Raw genomic sequence first — 24,661 nt, forward strand, 5'->3', positions numbered from 1 at the left:
GTGAATGTGCCCTTTTAGGGTTTATTGACCTTAATGTGTGAATGTGCCCTTTTAGGGTTTATTGACCTTAATGTGTGAATGTGCCCTTTTAGGGTCTAATAACCTTAATGTATGAATGTTTCATTTTAGGTTCTTTTGACCTTATTGTGTGAATGGGCAACTTTAGGGTTTATTCATCATAATGCATGAATGGTAACCTTTAGGGTCTATTCATACCTACACCTATTTCCCTAGATGTGTTTTTCATCAACTTTAATAAAACGCATCAAAACACATATCAGTGACCATTAGTGGACATTGTAGCCATTGCAATGTACTCTGCATTAAATGTCAACGTGCATTAGAACACATGACGTCACATGATGATGTCTTCATTTGTTTACTGGTGTTGGCAAATGTGATTCCATTGCATTTAATGGGAAAGCTAGAAATGCAGTGTGAATAGCTCTTGCTGTGTGTCCCAATTATACAGATAACTTCTGCTGAAACACATAAAGAATGTCAATGGCATTAAGCGGGACTAAAGTTCCCCTTCTAAATATTTTGCACCAGGCAGGGCATTATTGCAGAACAGGACAGGCGTTGTCCCTTCTGCAATAGGCACTCTTACCTGTGTGATTATCCCAGCCTGGCCAATCAAAATGGCAGAAGAATGCATCTAGGATGAGAAGAAGGAAGAAGATGGCACCCGGTGATGGAACGGGGACAGGTGAGTGGAGCGGAGTTTAATTCCACTTTAGGGCTTCCTATTTGTTCTGAATGGGTAGCCAACACACTACATTGCAAGATTTTTTTTTTAATGCAGCATGCTGAAACTCACATGGTGCATGTGAGTTGAAGTGCATGAAAAAGATAACGGTAATAAAGATTCAGGAGGGGATAACTAATTTCATGTCTTCAAGTATTTGTATTTTTCACTATGAAGTATGGCTTTGTGTTATTTGAAGTTAATATTTTCTGTATTCGACATGTAGTGGCCCTGTCAGCAATTTATAAATGCAAATAAACACTGCCCTTGTATAGTATATAACATCTTAACTTGCCCACCTGAATACTGCGTCAATCAATAATATTTACAATCTGTAAAAACTGACAGAAATACCGATCTCCTATGTCCTGCCCGACACTCTCCAGTTCTCCCACTAATCTGTGTCTCTACTATGAAATGTCCTGCAATGACACAGGGTCAGTAGGAGGAGGCTAACGCTCCTAAAAGGAATCCCACCTGGCTGTTCTGCTTACTGAAGCCGCATTCGGGCATTGCAGGCAGCAGGAGAGATAAACAGCTGTATATTTTATACATTTTTATTGCAATTAGTCAGGAAATGAGACCCTGCATACTTTATACATTTTCAAGACCAGCTCAGATCACAACCAGTAAATTATTAAGGATTACTTCCCTATCAATCATTTATTTTACATATGGAAAATAGGTGCACTGTAAGTCGGGAAACATTCAATACATGTGAAACAATTTTAGGAGCCCAGGGTCCAGAGAGGCCCAGATTATCCACATATAACAGTGTAATATTTATTGTTGATAATACTATTTATATGCAGTATGTGTTTCTAAGGGGTGGTCTGCTGTTAGCATTATATATGTAGAGTTTCTCTTTTTAGGATCGAATAATGTAATATATATTCTAATGGTGTTTGAATCCAGACCCCAAAGGCTTTGAATTTCTTTTCCTAGTGGTTTCAGAGCTTTTGTTGCTGATATGACTTTCTCCCCCTGTGTGCTGACAACAACCCATAATGGTAAGAACCACAGATTTATGTATGTTGAGCAGCCTTCATCCTAAATTAAAAATACCCTTTTATAATTGTTCTAATTATTCAGTTCATGTCACAATTTTTGTATATATATAATACTGCATGATTGATCAGCTTGCACTTCAAGCAAACACCGACTATGACATTTCCTTTTTTCAAACTGCAAATACAATCAAGTATATCCAGATTGTAAAAGAGTATGTCAAATAATAAAAATATAAAATATTTAATAAATTGGTAATTTGTGTAAATGAATAAATGAGAACTCCAAGTATACTCAAAGCCTCAACCTTTCTTTGTTGGATTGCGTAAGATAAATCTCTGTTGGTTTTCTATGTATCTGTTTACCTTCTGATTAGGGATATATACCCCTCTATTTGTTTATTATCTAATGTTTCTAATGTCCATAGTCAGTAAGTAATAATGCAACATGTCATTGAAGGGGAATGGAGAGGAAAACTTTTGAAAGGGACTTATGTGCTAGTGACTGCTGTCTTAATAGTAGTTTTCCCCTACAATGTGGATGTCTGAATTCTTCAGTGCCCACTCACACATTAAATGGGCACGTTAACACATATTGCCACTATACAAAACAACACATCATGAATAGGAGTTCTGGGTTCCAATGTAATTTGTTGTGAATAGAACAGCAGCACTCTATAGTATTCTATGATATGCGTCTTTTTATCGAGTTTAGTCCTTTGGCATCACATTCATAATAAAGAGGCTGCATTAATACAAAACAAGAATTCAGTTTGGCTTTAGATTTACAAAAATCTGAAAAGCTGATCGCAGGTCAATAATTTTGTCTTTGGCGAGAAATACATTACGTGCATAACCTGATATTATATGGATTTGCGGTTCATTTTGATTATAACTGGCCATACCTCTTTAATAAAACAGGTATGGCATTTACTATCTGCTATCCACAGGGATGATAATCAATATAATTGTTTGGAAGAATATGTAAGTCCCCCCCTTCACATAAAATACTTCCATTTGTATTTTGTTAGATTTGTTTTTTTCTAACTTCACAATATGTTCTGTGTCCCAGGCGCGCCAGATATTAGATTTCATACCTGAACCTATTCCTTTTATATGCAATTGTATGATTGCCAGGTAAAGCTATGTGAAAAGATGTGTTGTTTTCACTGCATGTACCCAATACAGGTTTTACCAACCTTTAACAGCCAAACAAGAAGCACTAAATCTCCAACTACAGAACCAAGTAAGTGTGGAAGGAGATTTAACAGGTGACAAATTGCTTGTCTGCTTTTTTTTAAAAATTCATAGGAATAAAAAAGTGAATTCTACATACATTTCCATGCATGGATTTGTTCATTTACTATTCAGCCATGCACATGTAATAACTTGCAGCCTAGAGTGACAAGCACCACAGTGAATGTAATAAGGTCTGGTCATTTCCTGTGTCACATTGACCCTTATCAGACAAGTTAAACAGCTTTGATAAGGGATTAGGTTACTTAGACCTCATTTTGTCAGGTTTTTCTTCTTGTAATAAGTAGCTTGGACAAGCACGCTAGTTCTTAATGTTCAAAAAAAAAAAAAAAAGGAATGCCAGATGCAACATGTTTGTGTGCACACTAACAAGCATTTATTTACTAGTCAAGTCTTTTTTTTAAATGTAAAGGCTGGTTTACATGCCGTATTTAAATTTGTTTTTGCTTTATGCTGCAAGCTTGAATTAGCTGATCACCTAAAGTGCACCTTGATTAAAAATATATATCAACTGCCTATTCTTTAGACCCTGATCTCCTGGTGAAAGCCTGTATTTTACTGGGATATCTGTCCATAAGTCATCAGGAAAAGAAAGGAGGGGAACATACATCAGCAGGATAAGACCTAGACAGTAGAAGACAAATCCTTCTATAACCGTGCTTCACAAAATAATAAATATTGTCTGCTACTTAGTCTAATCCATGTGTCCTATACTAAATCAAGTGTGCTAAATCCAAGTCTAAAGTCCGGTTCTGCCTAGGATACCAGGATCTTAAGTTAATTACGCGTATAGACGCTATTAGCTACATTCTCTAGTTCCGTAGTTACTATGTAATCTCTATACATAACTAACTTTTGCCTCATAGTTCCATGACATCACAAAAACATAGTTTTATGTTGCAAGAGTCCTTGTTGAAAACGCATGTATACTACAAGTGTTTCAGGCAATTGCTTTTGCGTTTGTGGCTCTCCGTTTCTCCTGTTGCAGGAACCAGCAGTAGTTGCCCATCATGTTGGGGCTGTACCGGCCTTGATATCTTGTTTCCATAATAGAAATTTCTTGGTGGAACCTCTCCCCTTGTTCATCAGTCATATCACCCATATTTAGTGGGAATAAGTCCAGATGGGAATGGGAAAGAAATTAATTTTAGGTGACATTCGGCAGCCAAGTTGATGGTATGCTGTTAGCATGTTGTTCACGAGTTCAGCATGGTTTTCAGCTCGCTAGTGCTCAGAAAGATTTGTGCAACTTGCACAAATGAATCCCAAGCAGCAAGTTCAAGTGGGTTGAGTTTCTCTGAATGCTGCATTACGCATCAAATTGTGGATTTGGGGACCAACAAAAAATGCCTGCTCTCAATTTAGCATCTGTTATAACTTTTCCAAACTTGTCCTTCAGATACTGAAAACCCGTACCATGATGATCCATTGCAACTAAAAAGTTTTTTATTAATCCAAGTTTAATATGAAGTGGTGGAAGGTAAACTTTCTGTGCACAATAAGCGATTTATGCTTCATGTTGTACTGGTAATAGTGTTGGAGATTTAACGTGACAAATTGCTTGTCTGCTTCTTTTTAAAAATTCATAGGAATAAAAAAGTGAATTCTGCATACATTTCCATGCATGGATTTGTTCATTTACTATTCAGCCATGCACATGTAATAACTTTTTGTTGATTTTTTTTTTAAGTGATTTATGCTTCATGTTGTACTGGCCAACAGTGTGTTCAGGCCTGGATGGCCATTCTTTCCATTTTCCAATGATTGCTGTCATCAGGACTGTTCCACAGGCACAGAAAGCACATAGATTTTGTATATCCCAATTGCAGGCCAAGAAGGAGTACCACCACCTTCAGGTCACCACAAATGTTCCCCTTGTGTTCTGATAATTATTCAATTTCAAAATGACCTCCATGGATTTGTACAGGTCCATAAATATTTGGACAAAGACAACTTTTTTTTCTAATTTTGGTTCTCCACATTACCACAATTAATTTTAAATGAAACAACTCTGATGCAGTTGAACTGCAGACTTTCAGCTTTAATTCAGTGGGTTGAACAAAAAGATTGCATAAGAATGTGAGGAACTAAAGCTAAAACTCTTTTTACACAATCACTTCATTTCAGGGGCTCAAAAGTAATTGGACAATTGACTCAAAGGCTATTTCATGCGCTGGTGGTCAAACATGTGGTCAAAGGAGCTCTCCATGCAGGTGAAACAAGCCATCCTTAAGCTGCAAAAAACAGAAAAAACCCACCCGACAAATTGCTACAATATTAGGAGTGGCAAAATCTACAGTTTGGTACATCATGAGAAAGAAACAAAGCACTGGTGAACCCAGCAACACCAAAAGACCTGGATGTCCACAAAAGACAACAGTGGTGGATGATCGCAGAATCATTTCCATGGTAAAGAGAAACCCCTTCACAACAGCCAACTAAGTGAACAACACTCTCCAGGAAGTAGGCGTATCGCTATCCAAGTCTACCATAAAGAGAAGACTGCATGAAAGTAAATACAGAGCATGCACTGCAAGGTGCAAGCCACTGATAAGCCTCAAGAATAGAAAGGCTAGATTGGACTTTGCTACAAAACATCTAAAAAAGCCAGCACAGTTCTGGAAAAAAATTCTTTGGACAGATGAAACCAAGTTCAACCTTTACAAGAATGATGGCAGGAACCCAATTGATCTGAACCCAATTGAGCATGCATTTCACTTGTTGAGGACTAAACTTCAGACAGAAAGGCCCACAAACAAACAGCAACTGAAAGCCGCTGCAGTAAAGGCCTGGCAGAGCATTAAAAAGGAGGAAACCCAGCATCTGGTGATGTCCATGAGTTCGAGACTACAGGCTGTTATTGCCAGTAAAGGGTTTTCAACCAAGTATTAGAAATGAACATTTTGTTTTGAGCTGTTTAATTACTTTTGAGCCCCTGAAATGTGAAAAAGTGACGGTGTAAAAAAAGGGTTTAGTTCCTCAAATTTATGCAATCATTTTGTTCAACCCACTGAATTAAAGCTGAAAGTCTGCAGTTCAACTGCATCCGAGTTGGTTCATTTAAAACTAATTGTGGTAATGTACAGAACTAAAATTAGAAAAAATTGTCTCTGTCCAAATATTTATGGACCTAACTGTATGTCTTTCATTTGCAAGAGGAGCAGAAGGTTTTTCGTTATCTTTATGCAGCAATACAGCTTTCAATCTTGCTTTGCTCACTCTATGAACAATCTCCACTGCTCTGGTATGTATTCGCAACCTAACTCCATCATCAGAGCACTCAAGTCGGTACAGAAGCAAATGTCCTTTTCCAGCTTGTAATAACCTGCAAAGTTTGTGTGACAATCACAAAAGTGAGAAGTTGTCGTTCCTTTTTGTAGCAAATTCCTCTCCTTTAATCAGGAGCCTAACAGTTCAGACTTCTCTTTTGACAAAGACAGGTCCTTTACTAGATCATCTAAATCTGATTGGCTTATAAAATGTGGTTTACCCTCTTCGAATTGGAGTTCATAACATTCATTAACATGGACATCATCTTCCTGTTCCTCATCCGACATGTCTCTGTCAGTAACAACAGATGTAGGAGGGACTAGCACTGTATTCTTTTCCCATTCAACCATTGTGTTAGGCCAATGTAACACACCTGACAGCAGATATGAGGTGCCCAGCTTTTATCCTGATCTCCAATTTCACATCCAAACTCATACTTGTAAGCAAAGGTTCTTGCGTTGATCACACAGGTATATTTGCCACAAATGTAGCAAAAATTGTCTTGTTTATTACTGCTGCACCTACTCATCTTTAAAAGGCTCGACACATACTCACTAGCTGTACTATCCAAAAAGATGGGTTCGCACTAGAGACAAGCCCTTGGTCAATCTCGCCTTACATACCTATTTCTGACATTAGCTCACTGACTTGCCCAGCCGCTGCTGGAACATGCATGCCACCAGGGGACGTGATACAGCTGAGGCAGCGGCATGCATAGTTGTAGCTGCAACTGGTAAAATGTTCCCATGTAAAAATACATTACCCAATTACCGACCATTTGAACAGCTATAGCACGCCTATAACCCAAAATCTGTACGTGATAGGCAAATTCTGAATTCAGATTTGAAATCATGTAAATCACATGTTATTCCCAGTAGCAAAAATGTTGTTGTGCAGTGCAATTGTTTAAAAAAGAAAAAAAAAAAAATTTGCAGTAGTAGCAGCAGTGCATAGAAGTCAAAGTTGAACTCTCATCAGCACCTCATAGTACCCTCAAATCTCCCAACTTACAATTGAACATATGTTTTAAATCACCTCTGTACTATTATTACACAGTATTTATATAGTCCTGACTTTACGCAGCGCTGTACAAGTCAGTAGCTGTCCCTCTATGGGGCTCACAGTTTAATGTCCCTACCATAGTCCTATGTCTGTATTCCAGTCAATGTGAGAGAAAGACAATTAACCTAATTGCACGTTTTTTGGAATGTGGGAGGAAACCGAAGTTCCCGGAGGAAACCCATGCAAACGTGAGAACCTGCAAACTCAATGCAGATAGTGTCTTGGCTGAGATTTGAACCTGGCACCCAGCTCTGCAAAGGCCAGTGCACTTAACCTCTAAACCACTGTGCTGCCCTAGTGTCATGCCTCTTTTTAGGCTCAATGACATCTGGTATCATGGGTCTGTCAGTGCAGGAAAGATAGGGATCCTTCCTCTGCCTCACACAGCTCAGCATAGCCTGCTCATCTCTACATACATGTCTTTTTTACCCTGAAAGTATGTTGTACATTAAAGCTTTGCAGGCAACCCTATTGTCTCTCCAAATTACTGAAATCAGTACTTTATTAGTGCCCTCTGGCACTACTGACCTCACCTTTTGTCCTGGTGTAGTCACTGCTTTGTGACTCTACTAAGTATAAGTTCAGCAGAAATCTTTGTGAAATAAATACCATGACACAAAGTCAGGACAGAAAGGAAACGGCTCAAGGAGCAGGGCCTGGACATCATGAATAGTGTGTAGTGGGCTGGATGATTCATGTAGCTCATTAGTCAGGAAATGATAAATGAGACCTTTTGTGGGGAAGTATCAGGGGGAAATGGCACTAATTCATTTTAGCACAGAAGAGGGCCATCTTCATTTGTGCCATAAAAAAAGAAAGAAAAAGCTGGAGTTTACCTTAACAGTACTGTATATCTGAAACCAAAAAATGTAATAGCTTGCAGCTTATATCCTTAAATGTGGTGTCTGCATTTTTTTTTCTTCTTTCATGTTAAGCACATTTTTCTGCAAGTACAGAAAAAAACAATACTTATTTATCCTTGTTGGGTTCTGTGTACTGAAATTGATATCTTAAACAATGGTTTTAACCTTCCCAACTATTACTACATATACAGTAAATTACACAGTCCCATTCCACCTATGTATTGTGATAATGGGAGTGGGATGTGTTGTTCCAATCAAGATACAGTATGGTGAGTGTACATTGTAACAGGAAGGACAGGATGTGTTACTGGTAGGATCACCAAGTGATAAAGAAAACAAAGACAAATGCAGCCCCTACATCTAAGGACTAGTAAGCTGAAATACAGTTATGTTATCTTTTTGGGTTCATGTATTTTTAATAGTTAATTTTAGCTTTTAAAATGAATAGAATGTAAAATATTTTTCCCTCTCTGCCAGAAACTGTCTGGGGTTCTGGGCTAACCTTACATATTTTTTGAAAGACAATTCAACCAAAATTTAGCATTGTGCTGCTTGCCATACTGCACGAGTTGAAGACAAAGAATATCTGGTATTCTAATGTACCGTCTGATCTTTTTTTAATTTGTTTTTTTAATTTTTTTTATTATAGGTCCAACACAGAAAATGAATCTGTTTCAGTCAGTGCAAAGTGCATTGGACAATACCTTATCCAAAGACCCAACAGCAGGTACGTTGTGTTTTAGATGTGCAATATAAAGTCTTTATTAGTAATCAATTTTTTTTTATAAGATTTTTTCCGACTACATTTTTTTTCTTGTACAAAGATTTTGTGCCGCATGACATGATTAAATAATGTGATATATTTATAATGTTATACATATTATGTGTTTCTTTCAAAAGCACCTTCTAAGCCGTTCACTAAAAGATTTCTAAAAAGGGTCCTAAATGGTTTGCCTCTTGCTGTCCAAAGGTGGCCATACACTATGCAATGTTTTCAAAAGTTTAGACACATTTCATTGCATCTAATTAAAATCTTTTGAAAACTAGACTGTTTCAGTATTAATAAATTGAACATTATTTAGGAATTTCTAATAACTAATGTAAATCATCATGGCGTGCTCCTTCTGACCAGCAGCCTAATTCCGTTCTCCCCACTGTTTACTATAATAACTTCTTTTTGTGAACTTTTCGGTTATAGTAAACATTGGGGGGTCACTCCCCGTTGATTACTGTTAGCTTCTTGTTGTGGAGTTTGTGACGCTGGATAGGGTTAGTTAGTGGTTGCATGTCAGTTTAATGCAGGTGAACAATCAATCTCAGGAAAATATTTACCTGGTTTTACACTCATTCACCAGTGTATGGCCACCTTTAAAGTATGGTAGATCCCCATTTAGAAGTGCTCTATATTTACATAAGTTATAAAAGGGTATCAGGGGTGTATGTTTGTGGTTCACATTTATTTCTTGCTTTAACATTTAATTTGATCTGGCCATCATTTGGACATAACATGGTGTTTTATTTATTGCTGCCACTAAGTTACTTGCTATGCATGTAGCTTACCTGTTAAATACAAAATATTTTGCAGCTTACAAAAATACTAGATGGAATTGTAGAGGTTCCATGGTAGATGTCACCTGGAAAAAAATCTCCTTCTCTGTTGCATAGTGTAAATCACACAACCAAAAATGATAGCATTATACTTGGCTTGACCATTTAAAGCAACAGTTTAGGAAATGCGCTGTGTGCCCCCCCTGGGCTTGGCTTTACATAGAGAGCATGCAGCTGCTCATGTTCTGCCAATGTCATGACCACTAAGGCATAATTGCCTAAATGCTGTTGAATTTGCCGTCAGAGCAAGACAACACCGCTAGTCATAGATAAACAGTATGAAGACATTCAGGGCTCACCCAGATCATAAAATAATTATGTGCAAACTGTAACAATGCATATGTAATGCAGGCTGCCAGTACCAGTAAGGCTGGACTCTCGGTTTTTCCCAAGTATCCCCTGAAACATTCTGTGAATACCTTGTTGTTCTGCCAGTAGAACTATTGGATAGGCACTTGATAGGGCGACCACACAATTCTTTCTGCAAGGAAACTTCTTTGGTGTTCTCTTGCAGTTGCTGCTAAGATGTGGCCAGTGCTTATAACTATCAGTGAATATGCCTACCAAACCCACAGCCCTTCAAGTTGGGAGCTTAGGGAAATGATATAAAAGCCTACTCAGCCCTTACCACCCTTTCACCACTTTCTACCAAATTGTAGAAATAATCCAGTTTTGAACTGCATTTTATACCATTCAACTCAGTTTGCATTGAAAATACCTTATTATCACTCTCTTAAAGGAATACTGGTTGCCTCTCTGCTTTTGGCTTTAATAATTTTTCAGTTTTTAAATTCAAGTTCCAATACATATATTGAGGGCAAAAGATATCCTAAGTCAAGTATTTTCTGTGTTTTTGACTGGTGATCATATATGACTACTGGCCAATACAGGCTTCAAAGAGTAATGTTTGCATGACTGGAGAAAAATAGGAAAAACAGCCTTTTAATCTAATCATAATTCAAGTTCTCTTTTCTTTTAAAGCTTAGTTTAATTTCCAACACTATGGCAGGTTGTATATTCAACCTCATAAATGTTTGTCATATTCACTGAGAATATCTAACTTGACAGTGCCTTCTTCACTTCTAATTAACGTCACATATTTGGCTGTCCAACACATTACGCAGAACTTAAAATGATGATTTTAAGTTGCCAGTCCTTGAAATGTCACACTTACTGCTCTATGACAGCACAGCTAATAAAAGCGCTAAAATAAAGAATCTGTTGTCTTATATCTGATCCTGCTGCTATGTGTTAGTTTCAATGAAATGATCTTCATGACAGCCTGATCAAGCCCAGAACTAAATGTGCATAGTTGCTGAGCTGTGACCGTTAAAGTAACATTTTTTACTTCTCTTTCTAGCAACTTGCATACAATGTGCACTGTGACCCCTTACATAACCAAAGTAATAGTATATCTCACTAGGTGAATCTAAGTAATCTGTAAGGGTGCCCATATGTGCAAGAAGTAAGCTGTCCTAGGCTGAGTCTGGTGCCAGTTGTCTATAGGGCCGCCAGTCCCTAAAAAGGGTCCCTCAGACACTCCCATATGGTGGCTCTGTGTGGATAAATCGGTCAGATATGAGTAAAAAAAAACCTGCATACTTTGATGAACTATTTCTCACCTCTATAAGGTCCTTTATTGCTATCCATAATTTGCTTATATTTTTCTAAAGCTTCCAATTACTTTATTGGCAGGTCCAGTTACCTGTCTAAGCAGCATTTGCTGGTTGCTGCCATTTTCTGTCAGGTTCAGCACCGCAGTCTATTTTTGAGCATTTACTTCAGGCCAGGGTCCTCTCCTCCACCTATGTCACTGTCTGTCATCCTCTATTTAATGTACAGCGTTGGGTAATATGTTGGTGCTATATAAACACTGTTTAATAATAATAATAATAATAATAATAATAATAATAATAATAATAATTTACTTATAGTGGTGCTGAAAAAGATTGTGCTACTGCAGAACTATAATGTAACTCAGGTCTAACAATGGCAACTTCTAATAAAACCTTATCAAATGGGTATTTGTGCAGTATGATATCACTTTCTGTTGAAGCTGTGTTCCTAATTTGTTCAAAATCGCATCAGTTAAGCTCAATCCTGACTGTAATCAATTTATTAAAACTAAGCTTTGTTTTTTTGCAGTAATATTTGGTGAGGATGTAGCTTTTGGAGGCGTCTTCCGATGTACTGTTGGCCTGAGAGATAAATATGGTAAGATACATTTCTTGAAATGTAGTAATTTAGTAGTGTGTGTGTGTGTGTGTGTGTGTGTGTGTATGTATATGTGTGTGTATGTATGTGTATGTATGTGTGTATATATATATATATATATATATGACTCTGACCATATATATAGTCATTTATAGATATATGATTGTGACCAGTAGAAGTTTCATAAGGATGTTTTGTATATTTTCTTTCCATTTACTTTAAAGTACATTGCAACATTACTACATGACTGCTGGCCAGGGACGCCATGCACGCCATGCACTATAATTCTGGGCCAATAGTGAGAACTGGGATGCAGGAGTGGGCAAAGCCGTGTGTTACTTCAGAAACTAAAGTTGCTATTTACATATAACACATGCTATGCCTTTGAGTTACCGTAAAAGCTGTATAAGATATGTGTCTATACCAAGAAGCTGGTATTAATAGTAAGCATTACATTGTGAATCGTTCTGGTGAAATGAGCTTGCTGCTGTAACAGATGCCTTTTGGGAAGTAAAAAGAATGTTTTTTTGAAAGCTTATTTCTCCCCCACTGCGATCACATAACACAGGCTTTCCCTTGTCATCATGTTTTATTAATTCTTCATACAACACATTATATAAAAGATTAATGAGAAATGATTTCACAGTAATAGTTTTAAATAATTACAGCTCTGCTTTAAAACATATGGCTTGTAGCAATTCAATCTGGAGGTAAACATTGGGGACTTTGAATTTTTTAACTGAAAATTTCATTACCTTTGAAGAGGAAAACTAGAAAACACTTAGGTGCTCCCTGTTGCTGCCTTACATGCACAATCATATTCCAGTATGTACAGATCCTTGATCACATAGGATTCATTTTTTACCTGCTAAATGATTTATATTTCTCTGTCAGAACCCAGTTCTGAGAACAGTTACACAGTCCAACCCTTTCCGGCAGCCTAGCGGATATGATTTTCTCTGCTGAAACACATGTCCTATCCTCCTATCCTGTCTATTGAGAGACCTAAACGCTTATCACCCCGTTCTAGCAGCATGCTTCTTGCACTGCAACACAGATGATTGGCTCTGTGTTCTTCTTCTTCCTTCTCTACCGAGAGCTCTACTGTGCAATAAACAATAGCTACATTTACGAATTTACTCTGTTTACACATCATTGTATTTTCATTAATTTGTGTTAGTTATAATAAATATGGAGCTGTAGATATGACCGGACCAAAAAGACTTAATCGTGTTGTGTTTCCTATATATTTCTTAAAAGTAAATTAGCATGATGTTCATTCTTCCATTATTTCATGGAAAAGCATTGATGTTCATCTGGCAGGCCATATGTTAGACTTTCAAGTATCCTTTTATCTTTTCTTTTTATCATCTCTTAAATTATCTTTATTTTGAAAGCTATACATGTGTGTATTTGGTTCATTTAATCTATAACAGGCTGACTAAACATAAAATGAGTCTGCACAGCAGATTTGCCACATGAATGAAATGTTCAGGTACATTGTGTAAGGACTTATCGGCATTATGTGGCTCGATGGCACTCTTGTGCTCACTGGTTTCATGAAGAATGAATATAGGAACGTCAAATGTAAACACAATACTAGATAGAATGGGCATCTGGAGAATGGGAATGGCACAAAAACATTTGAAAAAAAATTGATCAGGAGAAAAGTATGGTGACAGCCATTGTTTTGTCTTTCATTTGAGAATGTTAGTTTCCTAGCTGTCATTCAGATGCTTTGATGTTAATGTGTTTTTTTCCCAAGTCTTTGACCTAGAACAAAGACAGGTTTAGGAAATTTGAACACTTTTCTGACACTCATTTGTGACAATATTTTTTTTAGACAAACAAGGGCCAACAATGGTAGCCCCCCTTCTAAATGAAATAGGGGTTGCAAAGGACAGACAGTGACACAGAGGGAGGAAAGAGGACCCTGTCCCGAAGAGCTTACTATCTAGGAGTAACTACTGTATTAGGTTGCTCATCAAATCTTGGACTTTCTTAACTTTTACTGGCACAGCTGTAGCTGCTACTTATGTTGCCAAATTGTGTGATCTGGACAGCTTTACAAACACATAGTGACTTCTTCTTTTTATGAATTGGCTACCTGGAAGGTAAGCTTGTGGGCGAATATACTGTGACATTATTCTCACTTCCCTTGTCAATGGGCTTTTCTGGCTCTAGTGTTTGTTTGGGACTACTATAGTCACTACTACGGTACTATAGTCGTGATCAGTTTGTAAAACGAGTGGTGAAGATTCCCGTACTCCTCCTGCTAAGCTTACAGATGTTTCCTTATGAGCAGATTAGGGCTCCATGTCTTTAATCTGTTTGTACTAGTGATGAGTTATCTAAATCAGTGGTCGCCAAACCCTTTTGGTCCCGCGGACCACTAAAATTAACGGCTCCTGACCGCGCATGCCGAGGAGCCCGGTGTCGCTCAAAGGGGAGAAACCTCCCCCATATTGATGTCATGATGGCAAAACCCCACCCACTTCTCACCACAGATCTGAGCCTGCGATGGAAGAGTGGGCGGTTGTGTCCAGGGACACATCCGGCCCACTTCCCTGACATAACATATGAAAAATGTTTAATGGTAACTGTATATACTGTACATATATAGATTGATATCACATGCCCATTGTTACTAGATTGTAAGCTCTTAGGGGCAGGGTCCTCTCCTGTGTCACGGTCTGTTAATTGCAACCTCTATTTAATGTACAGCGCTGCGTAATATGTTGGCACTATATAAATCCTGTTTAATATTAATAATAATAATAATAATATTAATAATAATAATTGTTAAATTGCAGCCTTTGTATTGCAAATGCCTGTAATTTAAAGTGTAAAATATATTCATTTCCTTAATATCCATATGGTGTGAATGTATATATTAAAACGTATGCAATTTTGGGGATGCATGCGCTCAGGATAAATAGGAGATTATAATGTTATTTACATACCCACATCTATTGTATGCAATATGTCTGTTGCTTCCTGTATGGCCAGCAGATGGCGGTCCAACTTTAGTTTTCTTCCTTGTCTGCTACTAGAAAGCTATCATGCTAAAAAGTGAAATTCTTCCTGCAGCACAACATACATCATTTTGGTGCAGATTGCAAAAGAAAAAGAAAAGAATTGTTCTACCTTGGTAATTCTGCCTTATACCATGCTTTTCCTATTTATTACATTAATATTTATTGAATCTCTCCAAATTATGCACAATTTCCAATGTCATATAATAATCTGTCGTATGTGAACAATGAAAACTGCAATTATTTCTGTAGGACTTAAAGTAGAGTTTCTCAGATCAAGTTCTTCCAAAGGGTTTCTTGAACAATGTGCAGGTTGTGCTTCTCAGGTCAGTTTAAGTGACGCCAATGATGTTTTTGGCTACCTACAAGGGTGATGTTCTTCTAACTGGCCAGCCATGTAAGAGGAATTCTTCCTACTGATCACCACACTAATATATTGTGACCTGTGTATATAGTAATTATAGCAGGGGTTCTCTGGGACCTGAAAGATTTTTGAAGGGTTTCCCCAAATTAAAAGGGCGGAGAAAGGCTGACTTCAGATTGTATTTATATAATGTCACCTTTTTATATTGAGTCTCCTATCACACTGATCATCAGTTTCACAAATCTATTTGGTGTTTGATGTTCCTTTATTCATTAAGATTGTATGGGATAGTATGCACAGCAAATATACTAATAATCAGAATCCAGCTGTCCAGCAGCCTAAAATGGCTCAGCGTTTGCTGTGAGTCTCTGCACAGAACTAATCTTTTAATTTAATAAAATGGAGCAGAATAGTAAAACTCATGATAAAAGAGGCAATATAATATGCTTTATATAACTACTTAGGTGTACATGCAAAGTTTCTCTCTTTAAATAGCCTCTGACAGTGGAAGTAGTGACTTGTCATGCTCATGTTGATTGTGTTGTGTCATAGCTGGATTTAAGTCTATAGCCTTGTGCAGTCATTTAGTACCAAGTGGCTGACATTTGGTATTATTAGAAATGTGAGATACAGATGTGTATTCATCCTGAATAGATAAAAAAGTTGAAGGTTGTATTTAATAAAGTCGTGTTTGGTGCTTGGTCTGAAGCTTTTCGCTTTGCAGTTATTGCCATTTGCTAAAGTTTAAGCTTGACATGTTTGGTTTGCTACCTATTTTTTCAATGTTACTATGTTCTGGTATTTTGTATAGATTGAAACAGAACAAAATGCACAGGTAACTGTCCACTTTTATTTCCATGGATGAACATGAAATCAAAGCATTTGGAACCTTTTGTATCTGTACTTGTAGTTGTAGCTAATCTTACTTTTGTTTAGTGACGAGGGATAATTACGCAGCTCAACAAAAAAAACTTGCCAAGGATTTTTCAATCTATTTAGTATATTTCAGGTCAGCTAATTACCGCCTGTTACAAATCCCAGGTGCCTAGCAGTTGCCAAGTAGTCACTCAGGAGGGGCATTTTTTTTTTTACTGCTAATGTGAACTAAGCCTAATTTGTTAAGCCACATTGATCACAATATTACACTACTACAAGAAATTACACTATTAAAACATGGAACTCCAGGGAGTTGGATTGAAATACACAGCCCTGGACTGTTGAGGCATATTACAAAGAAAATGGAAAAATTGTACGTTCTAACAAACTAGGCATTTGAAAGTTGGAACAAAGTATAGGGGGAAGGTAGAACACTCACACAATAGCAGGGGTTACTGGATACCTATGGCATAAATAACGAGGAGCTCCAAATTTGCTGTGTCTAGCCCCACCCACTTTTTTTTTACCACCCGGCTACAGTTTCCCCCCACCCGACAGGAGGGGAGAACAGGAGGTACACTTATGGCCCAGGATTTTAGAGAACATAATTTATTAAACCGGGAATCAGACATTTGCCCAAACATTCCCTCGGTGGAATCTTAAAGGTTTGTCTTTCAATGGCTGTAATTGATTCCCACCAGGAAATATTTGAGGGTATATCAGATTCCATGTTTTATCAATAGAGCCCTATAAGGAAGGTGAAAGCACTACAGAAGCCGTTTATTTTGAGGCTCTCTCTTTCTTTGAAACTTTAATGATCATGGAGAAGTAGAAAGATACATGAGCTTCCTTTCTTATAAATTGCAGTGTGCCTACATTTTAGCTATTTACCTGTGGAAAGAACAGACCTTTTAGCAAAGTTGTTAAGCTTAGACATGAGAAAAAGATACAAAAAACAGACCATAGAGCTCAGTGTGATGGCAAAAATATGACAATGTAACAACTAATTAGTAACAACTAATTAGTAAAAATGAAAACATATATCATAGTCCTAAATGTAACAAATATATACAAATCACAAAACCTTAATTTAATGTTTTCTTAGGAAAAAAATCAATAAAACGTGTAATTTGGATAGAGATACCAATACTTTGACTAAGACTAGCTGCCCACACATTTTTTCATGCATTTTATCTATTTTTCTTATAAATATTTTAAATACATCAGAGTTGGTTTACAATACTTTATCAGTATCTTCTGCTTTTTGAAATGATTTAAAAGAACAAGAAAGAGCAGCCAGTGCAGCTTTTAAAGCAATTATATTTTGTTATTTTTTTCCCTATTTATTCAGGTTTTAATTAAACGGGATCATCAATATTTTTTGTTATTGGAATGAAATTCATTATATGAACTGGATTAAAGAAAAATCATCCTCCATTCCAATGTGACTTCATCTAATCTAATTGTATATTCAATCCAGATATTGCAGAAGTAATTATGAGCTTGGAACATGTTTGTGGAGTGAAGCTGAGTTCAAGTTTAACTCCATATATTACAGATTATTGATTTTAGATGATGATGAAAGTAGCTGTATGGGGTTCCACTCTGAATCATGGTTTTGATGGTATGGCACTTGTTCCTGCAGCTGATGATAAATTCGGATGGGTTTGGTTATATTTACTAAAGATAGGTTCAGTATCAAGCAGTGTGGCTCTGTGCTTCCAGTAAACAATCTGCTTTGTTTGGAAACCATTGGCCAGTCAACCAGGGAGTATTTTTTCACCATTGATGGCCATAAAAAGGTTCACTTAGCTCCCCAATCTATAACTGTGTGCAGCAATGATGGAGAAAAAAAAGACTGTGTAAGCTCTAAACTGACTTGTAGAAGCTTGCACAAGGCTGTGGACCCTGGCACGATGTGACAGTGCTAGGCCAATCACATGGGACAGTGGAATAAGTTGCATGTTCATGCAAACCTAGAAAGTTTCAGTATATCACAATGCTCCTGGTGGCAGATTGGCAGCGAAGCTAAGAAAAGTGAAGTACATGCTGCAAAGTGAAAGGGGAACTGCTTGAAACTGCTCCCTGTTACAGAAGCAATAATACTTGCTGGTCCTGCCACCAATACACCAACCCACCAACCCCCATGATTAACCTATGTTTTTGTGGTCCATGGATTTGAAGTAAAATCGGAGGATTTCAAGCCCTTGGTAAATCTTTTTTTAACATTACATCTTAGCACATTTAAAGTGAATATACAGTATATCATAGAAAGCAGTCTGCTTTCTGAACGTATGTAGTTGAAGGATAACTGATTAGTATGGGTTAAAGCTCTATGTAATATTGAAGATGTGTAGTGATATCCAGTAATTGTTAAAATTTAGAATTGGCAACCCTTATGCATCAAAGTCATGAATTTTCAACAGTTGGGAAGAAGTGATCCTCTGAGCATAGATGCAATTTCCTGATCTTGGACATTACTACTTAACGTGTTACCAATATGAACACATAGTGGGCATTCAGAAGTCAGTGGGTGCCAGCTTGTTTCAGTTCACTAACTTGCTAGATAGTGGGGCAGAGATTGGAGATCATTCCCCAATATTAAACCATTTAAAGCTGGATGGTTATAATACATCAAAGATGCCTTTTAATTTTACACCAGCTTGAACAAAAACTTTCCTATATCTTCTAAAAGTTGAGCTAACCTCCAAAACAATTTTCTGCCAACCCTGTGTGCCATTCTGAGATTTATTGTCTTCTGATTTAGATTTTTGAGGAATTGCTATGTTTTTGATAGTTTAGATGCAGCTTTTGTCTGGTAGATATTAATTAGCCTTCTTTTTAGTTATAGGTAAGATGGTGATGAACTGAATTCTTAAATGTTCTTTTTATCTGATATTTCATTGATTTTTCTTTAATAGTTAGTTTTGCCACCTTCTCATGTTGTACAAGGGCACATCTGTTTTCTCCTGCTGAATTATTTTTAAACAATGTAAACTCCAGTAGTGTCAGCAATATATACTTCATACATTTTTCTTATCCAATCCAGTTTAAAAATGTACATTTTGTGTAAAAGTTGGGCGAATCTTAGGGTTAAAACATGTTTAGTCTCCTAATTGTTACAGCTATAGATCTTGGACTCTGTACTTGTATCATCTTGCTGCTCTCTTTATACTCTAATTATAATATATTTTAAAACGTGGTACATTACTTTCACATATGCTCAAAAATGTTTATATATACTGTGATGTAAACTTAGGAACTGACTAGTGTAACTTTCAGAAATACCTGAAAGTTCACATATACTCAAACACTCTACTCTGTGAGGGAAAGTTCAGACTGAATTTATGAAATGGCAATTATTGTACTAGAAGCTGTTTAAACTTCAATTTTATCACCTTTCTGAAATTAACATTTTTAGGTTGAAGGTAAATTTGCTGTTGTCTGGCATAGACATGTTAAGATCACAGATTCATGTAAGAGTCTACAGTTTTGTGGATTCCTTTATTCCAGGGTAACTTTTTTCATTAGACAGTATTTTTTTGTGTGAACTTTATATAATATGGAATAATAATAATAATAAAATATATATATCTACTATCCATACATACGTTTTCAGCATATACTACTTAAAAGTTTAACCATTAGGATGTACTTTAATCTACTGTAATTTGAAATCAAAACAAAATCTTCTTTTGGCTCAGAATAGGAACTGGCTATATTACCTTGGCAAGGGGGATTTATTTCATTGTGGTTAGAATTTTTTTCAAATTTTATTTTATTCTGATTTGTAAAACCATACAATCAAAAATAACAGATATAAACGCATGAAAAGTCAGTTAACATAAAAAAAGCAAAGGGTAAAAAACTGTGCAAGGTGGCGTTTGATGGGTAAGCTTGTCTGCTATCATAGTACAGATATAAAAAATAGGTGGTTATTGTCAACTGGTTATTCTTTGTATTTTTAGCTATTTGGACTGCATGCTGCTTTATCATTTATAGTAAAAGTTATGGCACTATGATAATAAATAAATATAATAAATGGGATATAATGACGATGAAGCTGTCATTGATGTTTTTAAAGGTGTAGATTAACAAAATATTGACTTGTAACAACAACCACTGTTCACTCTTGTAGAGGGGAGTAAAATGGGGTGTCGCTTGCTTGGCCTCCTGGCCCCCCCCCTGTCCATTGAACAGAACACGGTGTGTACAGTTCTTTTTTTATTGATCTTACATGGTAAAGGAATACACATGATCACTTTCAGCAATAATTCTGACATTTATTGGATGACTCTACAGTTCTTAAATCCTCACTACCAAGAACATAAAATATTAATATACAAAATTTAAATATGTACTTGACCTAAAAAGAAGGGCTGGCTTATTTTTAATGGAAAATAGTTTGGAGTTTGCATAGGTTATGTGTTAGTCCATTGCTCAAGATGATTGCTTGTGAGAAATCTAACGTAAGTATAGATAACCCTAAAACTAGAGATCCACAATTCCGCCTCTATAAACATCATACCTCTGCCGTCTTCTAGTCTTATTTTTAATTTTTTTAATGTAAATTTTTATTAAAAAAACTATTCGATAGAAAGACGAACAAAAAGAAAAATTAAGCACAGGTATTACCATGTCAAGTGAAAGGAAAGGGAATGGGGTGAAAAAGCAGGTGTTAGGCAAGGGCTAAAACTCAGTCATGACCAAGGCTTACGTCCACTAAACTTCATTTCTGAAGGGCCCAGCACAGGTGCAGAAGAGCTATCTGATTGATCCCAATAAAAAGAGTTCGTCCCATGGGGCCCAAATCTCATTATATTTATCTAGAGCAGCCTTTCTCAATCCCTAAAATGATTTTCAGATCTTGGGGATCTCCTACTATAATTAGTATATTTATAGCTAACAGTACATTAGTATGGTGGTCACTGGGAAGAATGTCATCCTTACATTGTGATCCAATGTTAAGAATGTGACCATTATAGATGGTCAAAAAGAGCATCGGTGTTCAATGGTAACTTGGACCCCCTAGCAACCTCTGGAGGAACCCTGGTTTAAAAACGGCGTTCTAGACTGTTATATAACTGGGCGTGCAGATTGGGGAGGGTTAGGTGGAGAATAACTTCTCTTAGGCTGTGATAAGGCATCTAGTTGTGGTGAGGGTCTGGGCTTTTAAGGCTTTCATATGTTTAGAGACTCCCCACATGGGAACATTGAGTAGGTGAGCCACAGGGTCTAGCCTAATAATAATTTATAGCAGACAGGACAGAAAATCATTGCTAGTCTTTATTTTGGGGAACCACAGCATTTGTTCTTACCTCATCTGTTGTTCATTGAAAAGAATACTGTTGTACAATGCTTGTTCCTTCTACTTTCAATGGAAACCATAATGAACAATTGTTTCCAGTGAGAATTATTGAACCTTTGTAACAGACTTTATTCCCTGCTGTCTGAAATGTGGAATGGAAAGCAGAATACACATCTAGAGTAATATGTTCCTTATTCTTATTCCTGGTCCTCGGTATATTGCATAACGGTAATAGGAGTAAACTGGATAGAAGCTGAATGTAAATCATACCACATTACCACACTTTGGGACCCAGAGAAAAAAAAGCAGAAATAATATTTTCAAAGTTGCATTTTTCTGCAAGATATTGAAAAATGAAAAAGAAAAAACAGTACTACGCAGTTGTTCTATCATCAGAAAAAATGTGTGAAGCCAGAAGATCAAAACGACAACCTTATAACTCTGTTTTAGATGGAACAATAATAGCTTACATGTTCTCTCGTGACTAGTTTTCTTTTAAAGTATAGACTCTGATTAGTTTAATGACTGTGTTTCATTGTGGTTCCTTTTAATTGAGTCGGCGATGGTACAGTTGTTCCACATGCCTCTGGGTAACCAGTCTTGCTTCTGCGTATTGTACTCAAGTTACCTATCTGATTTATTTTCCTGCCTGATGCAGAGAGTACGCCGGCTATTTTCAGTTGTTTGATCTCAGACAATTTATACAAACAGGTTAATTGAAATGGACAGCATCACAGTCTTTTCTCTTGTTAGTGACGCAGATGTTTTTGTGTAACCTGGATAGTGCTTTCACCTATAGTCAGCACGCAGCCTGGAAAATGCGTGCCCTTGGTTTCAGCTGAGCCATTGACGCAAGCAGAAGGACAGTGTCCTTTAGACAAATAGATCTTATTAGCATGCAGATGCAGAAGTATTCGCATCTCGCAACCCATGACTTATTCAGCAATGACATTTCTTACAGCAAAAATGTCCTTTATTTATAGTTAACCAGTTGATCCTTGTGCAGTGTACTGGGAAGTATTAAATTATCTTTGTACTGTACAGTAAATACTTCTTGGTAAGCTTCTTTAGAAATAACCTGATTTTATTTTCTGCAATATATAAACCTCACATACATTAATATATGTTAACAAAGATATACATATCCAACAAACACACACCCAACGTTACAAAAGATGTCACACAATCTGAAACAAATCCACTTATTAATGAATCATGTTGATGTAGCTATGTTTTTTTATGACCACATATCTCTTAAAAAAGTCTGGAATTATGTTTTAAAGTTGCCATATATTTTGGAATAAGTTTTGAAATATGTCATTATATTTTGCTATACAGTAATACAAACACTCTCTATACGTCCCCTGAGGAAGCCTATCGGTGAAACCTGTTGGGATAGAATGTTTTTTTGTTACTCTTTAGGGATTCTTATGTCTAGCCAGTTGGACAAACATCCCATGATGAAATGTGATGTTCGCATATGAAAGCTGTTATTTCATCTATTTGCTTACAATATAACCTTGATTTGCTGCAAAAAAGCCTAGCGTTCGTCTGTTTTCTTAATAACAATATATTTGTTACACGGGACTGGCCCCACCTATTATATACGCAAGGCGGGATTAGTCCTATCTCCTAGTTCTGGAGTATATAAACCCATTTCCCTATCTCTTATTTCCTGTAGGGTCAGTCCCCCCAAAAAGGTGCAGCCTGGTGGGCCGAGTCAGTTTATAGGTGTGCTGGTCTAATTTCCAACACTGTTTCACGCCAAGTGGGAGTTTTGGATGTTTCTACACACACTGCATATTTCACCACCTCCAATTATTCATTTATACTGTAAATAAATAAAGGTTGGAGTGACATTTGGGATCCTTTCAGAATGGCTAATATATTTGTGTAGACCCATAAACGTAGCGACAGATATCTCACTTGTAAAGTCGCAGGAGAATTAACATCAGGTGTCTTATCCAGCATCTACCAAAAACTTGTACATTAGTGTTTGGATGCTATAACCCTCTGGCACAAGGACCCTCCATGTGGGTGTATGTAACCTTTTTCTTTAGAAAGAATTTAAAAATGATGTTCCTAAATACAGAGTTATACTGTGTGTGTGTTTGCAGTATGCTTTATTATGTGCTAAATGTTTGAAACTGAATATTTAAATTCAGATTTGTGTGCTGTGCTCTGAGGTACTTGTCTGTTGTGAATCAAGACAAGAGTCTAGATTAGTCTTTATTTTCTTGCAAAACATAATTGCTATTTAAAAATGTCAATACTGTTGGCACTGTTGTTACTGTTGGTCAAATTATTTGATACATAATAGTGTTCATAGAAAGGCTGTATGCCATAAAGGGTACTTGACAATAAACTCAATGGCCCTGATTCATCAATGAAATGCGCGTACACTTGACGCGTGTATTTATGTGCCGGACGGCGAAGTCTGTTACCACGAGTCGGACCCGAGTTCTAGTGAACTCGCCTGCTGGTTTCTCCGCAAAGATCGCAAATACGCCAATTAAGCCTATTAATTTTCATCTGCGCAATTCAGGAGATGTTAACCTCAATGATGAGGTGATAGCAATTGATTAGTGCACACCTGCGCACTGTTCTGTGTTCTCCAGTTTATTTTACAGGCCAGTTTGAATCTTTAATGCTTGATTTTTTTTTTTTTTTTGTAAGTGTTACTTTTTTATGTTACATTCTACTCCATCACAAGCTTGCTTCATTTGTTGCACTTATTGTTACTTTTGGTTGCAACACTGCAAACTAATTTCTATCAAGCTAAATATATACTAAGTGGCACTTTCAAATATGTCTTCACACAATAGTATGAGTGTTAAAAAATATGTGAACAAACATTTGTGACCTCATAAAAATTTTGTTCCAGTTTGACTTTTGAGAAATCAAATATTTTAGTAAAGGATTATAGGCAAACAATTGTATAATACATGTATTAAGGAACATTTAGTGATTTCACTTGTGCATACACTTATGCAATACATATGCATTTTAATTAGTACTATTTTAACTGGACTGGTTTGTGTGTGTGTGT

The 24,661-nt window shown here is 36.7% G+C and overlaps 1 protein-coding gene across 1 annotated transcript in view; it reads left to right on the forward strand.

Moving 5' to 3' along the window:
• The window catches only part of BCKDHB (branched chain keto acid dehydrogenase E1 subunit beta), a 110,476-nt gene that overhangs the window by 1,257 nt on the left and 84,558 nt on the right, over positions 1–24,661 (forward strand). The window contains exons 2-3 of the mRNA XM_072408566.1: positions 8,857–8,934; positions 11,961–12,029. Coding sequence (XP_072264667.1) covers positions 8,857–8,934; positions 11,961–12,029 — 147 coding nt within the window. The remainder of the gene's footprint in view (positions 1–8,856; positions 8,935–11,960; positions 12,030–24,661) is intronic.

Source organism: Pyxicephalus adspersus, chromosome 4, assembly GCF_032062135.1.
Source record: "Pyxicephalus adspersus chromosome 4, UCB_Pads_2.0, whole genome shotgun sequence".
Classification (NCBI taxonomy): Eukaryota; Metazoa; Chordata; class Amphibia; order Anura; family Pyxicephalidae; genus Pyxicephalus; species Pyxicephalus adspersus.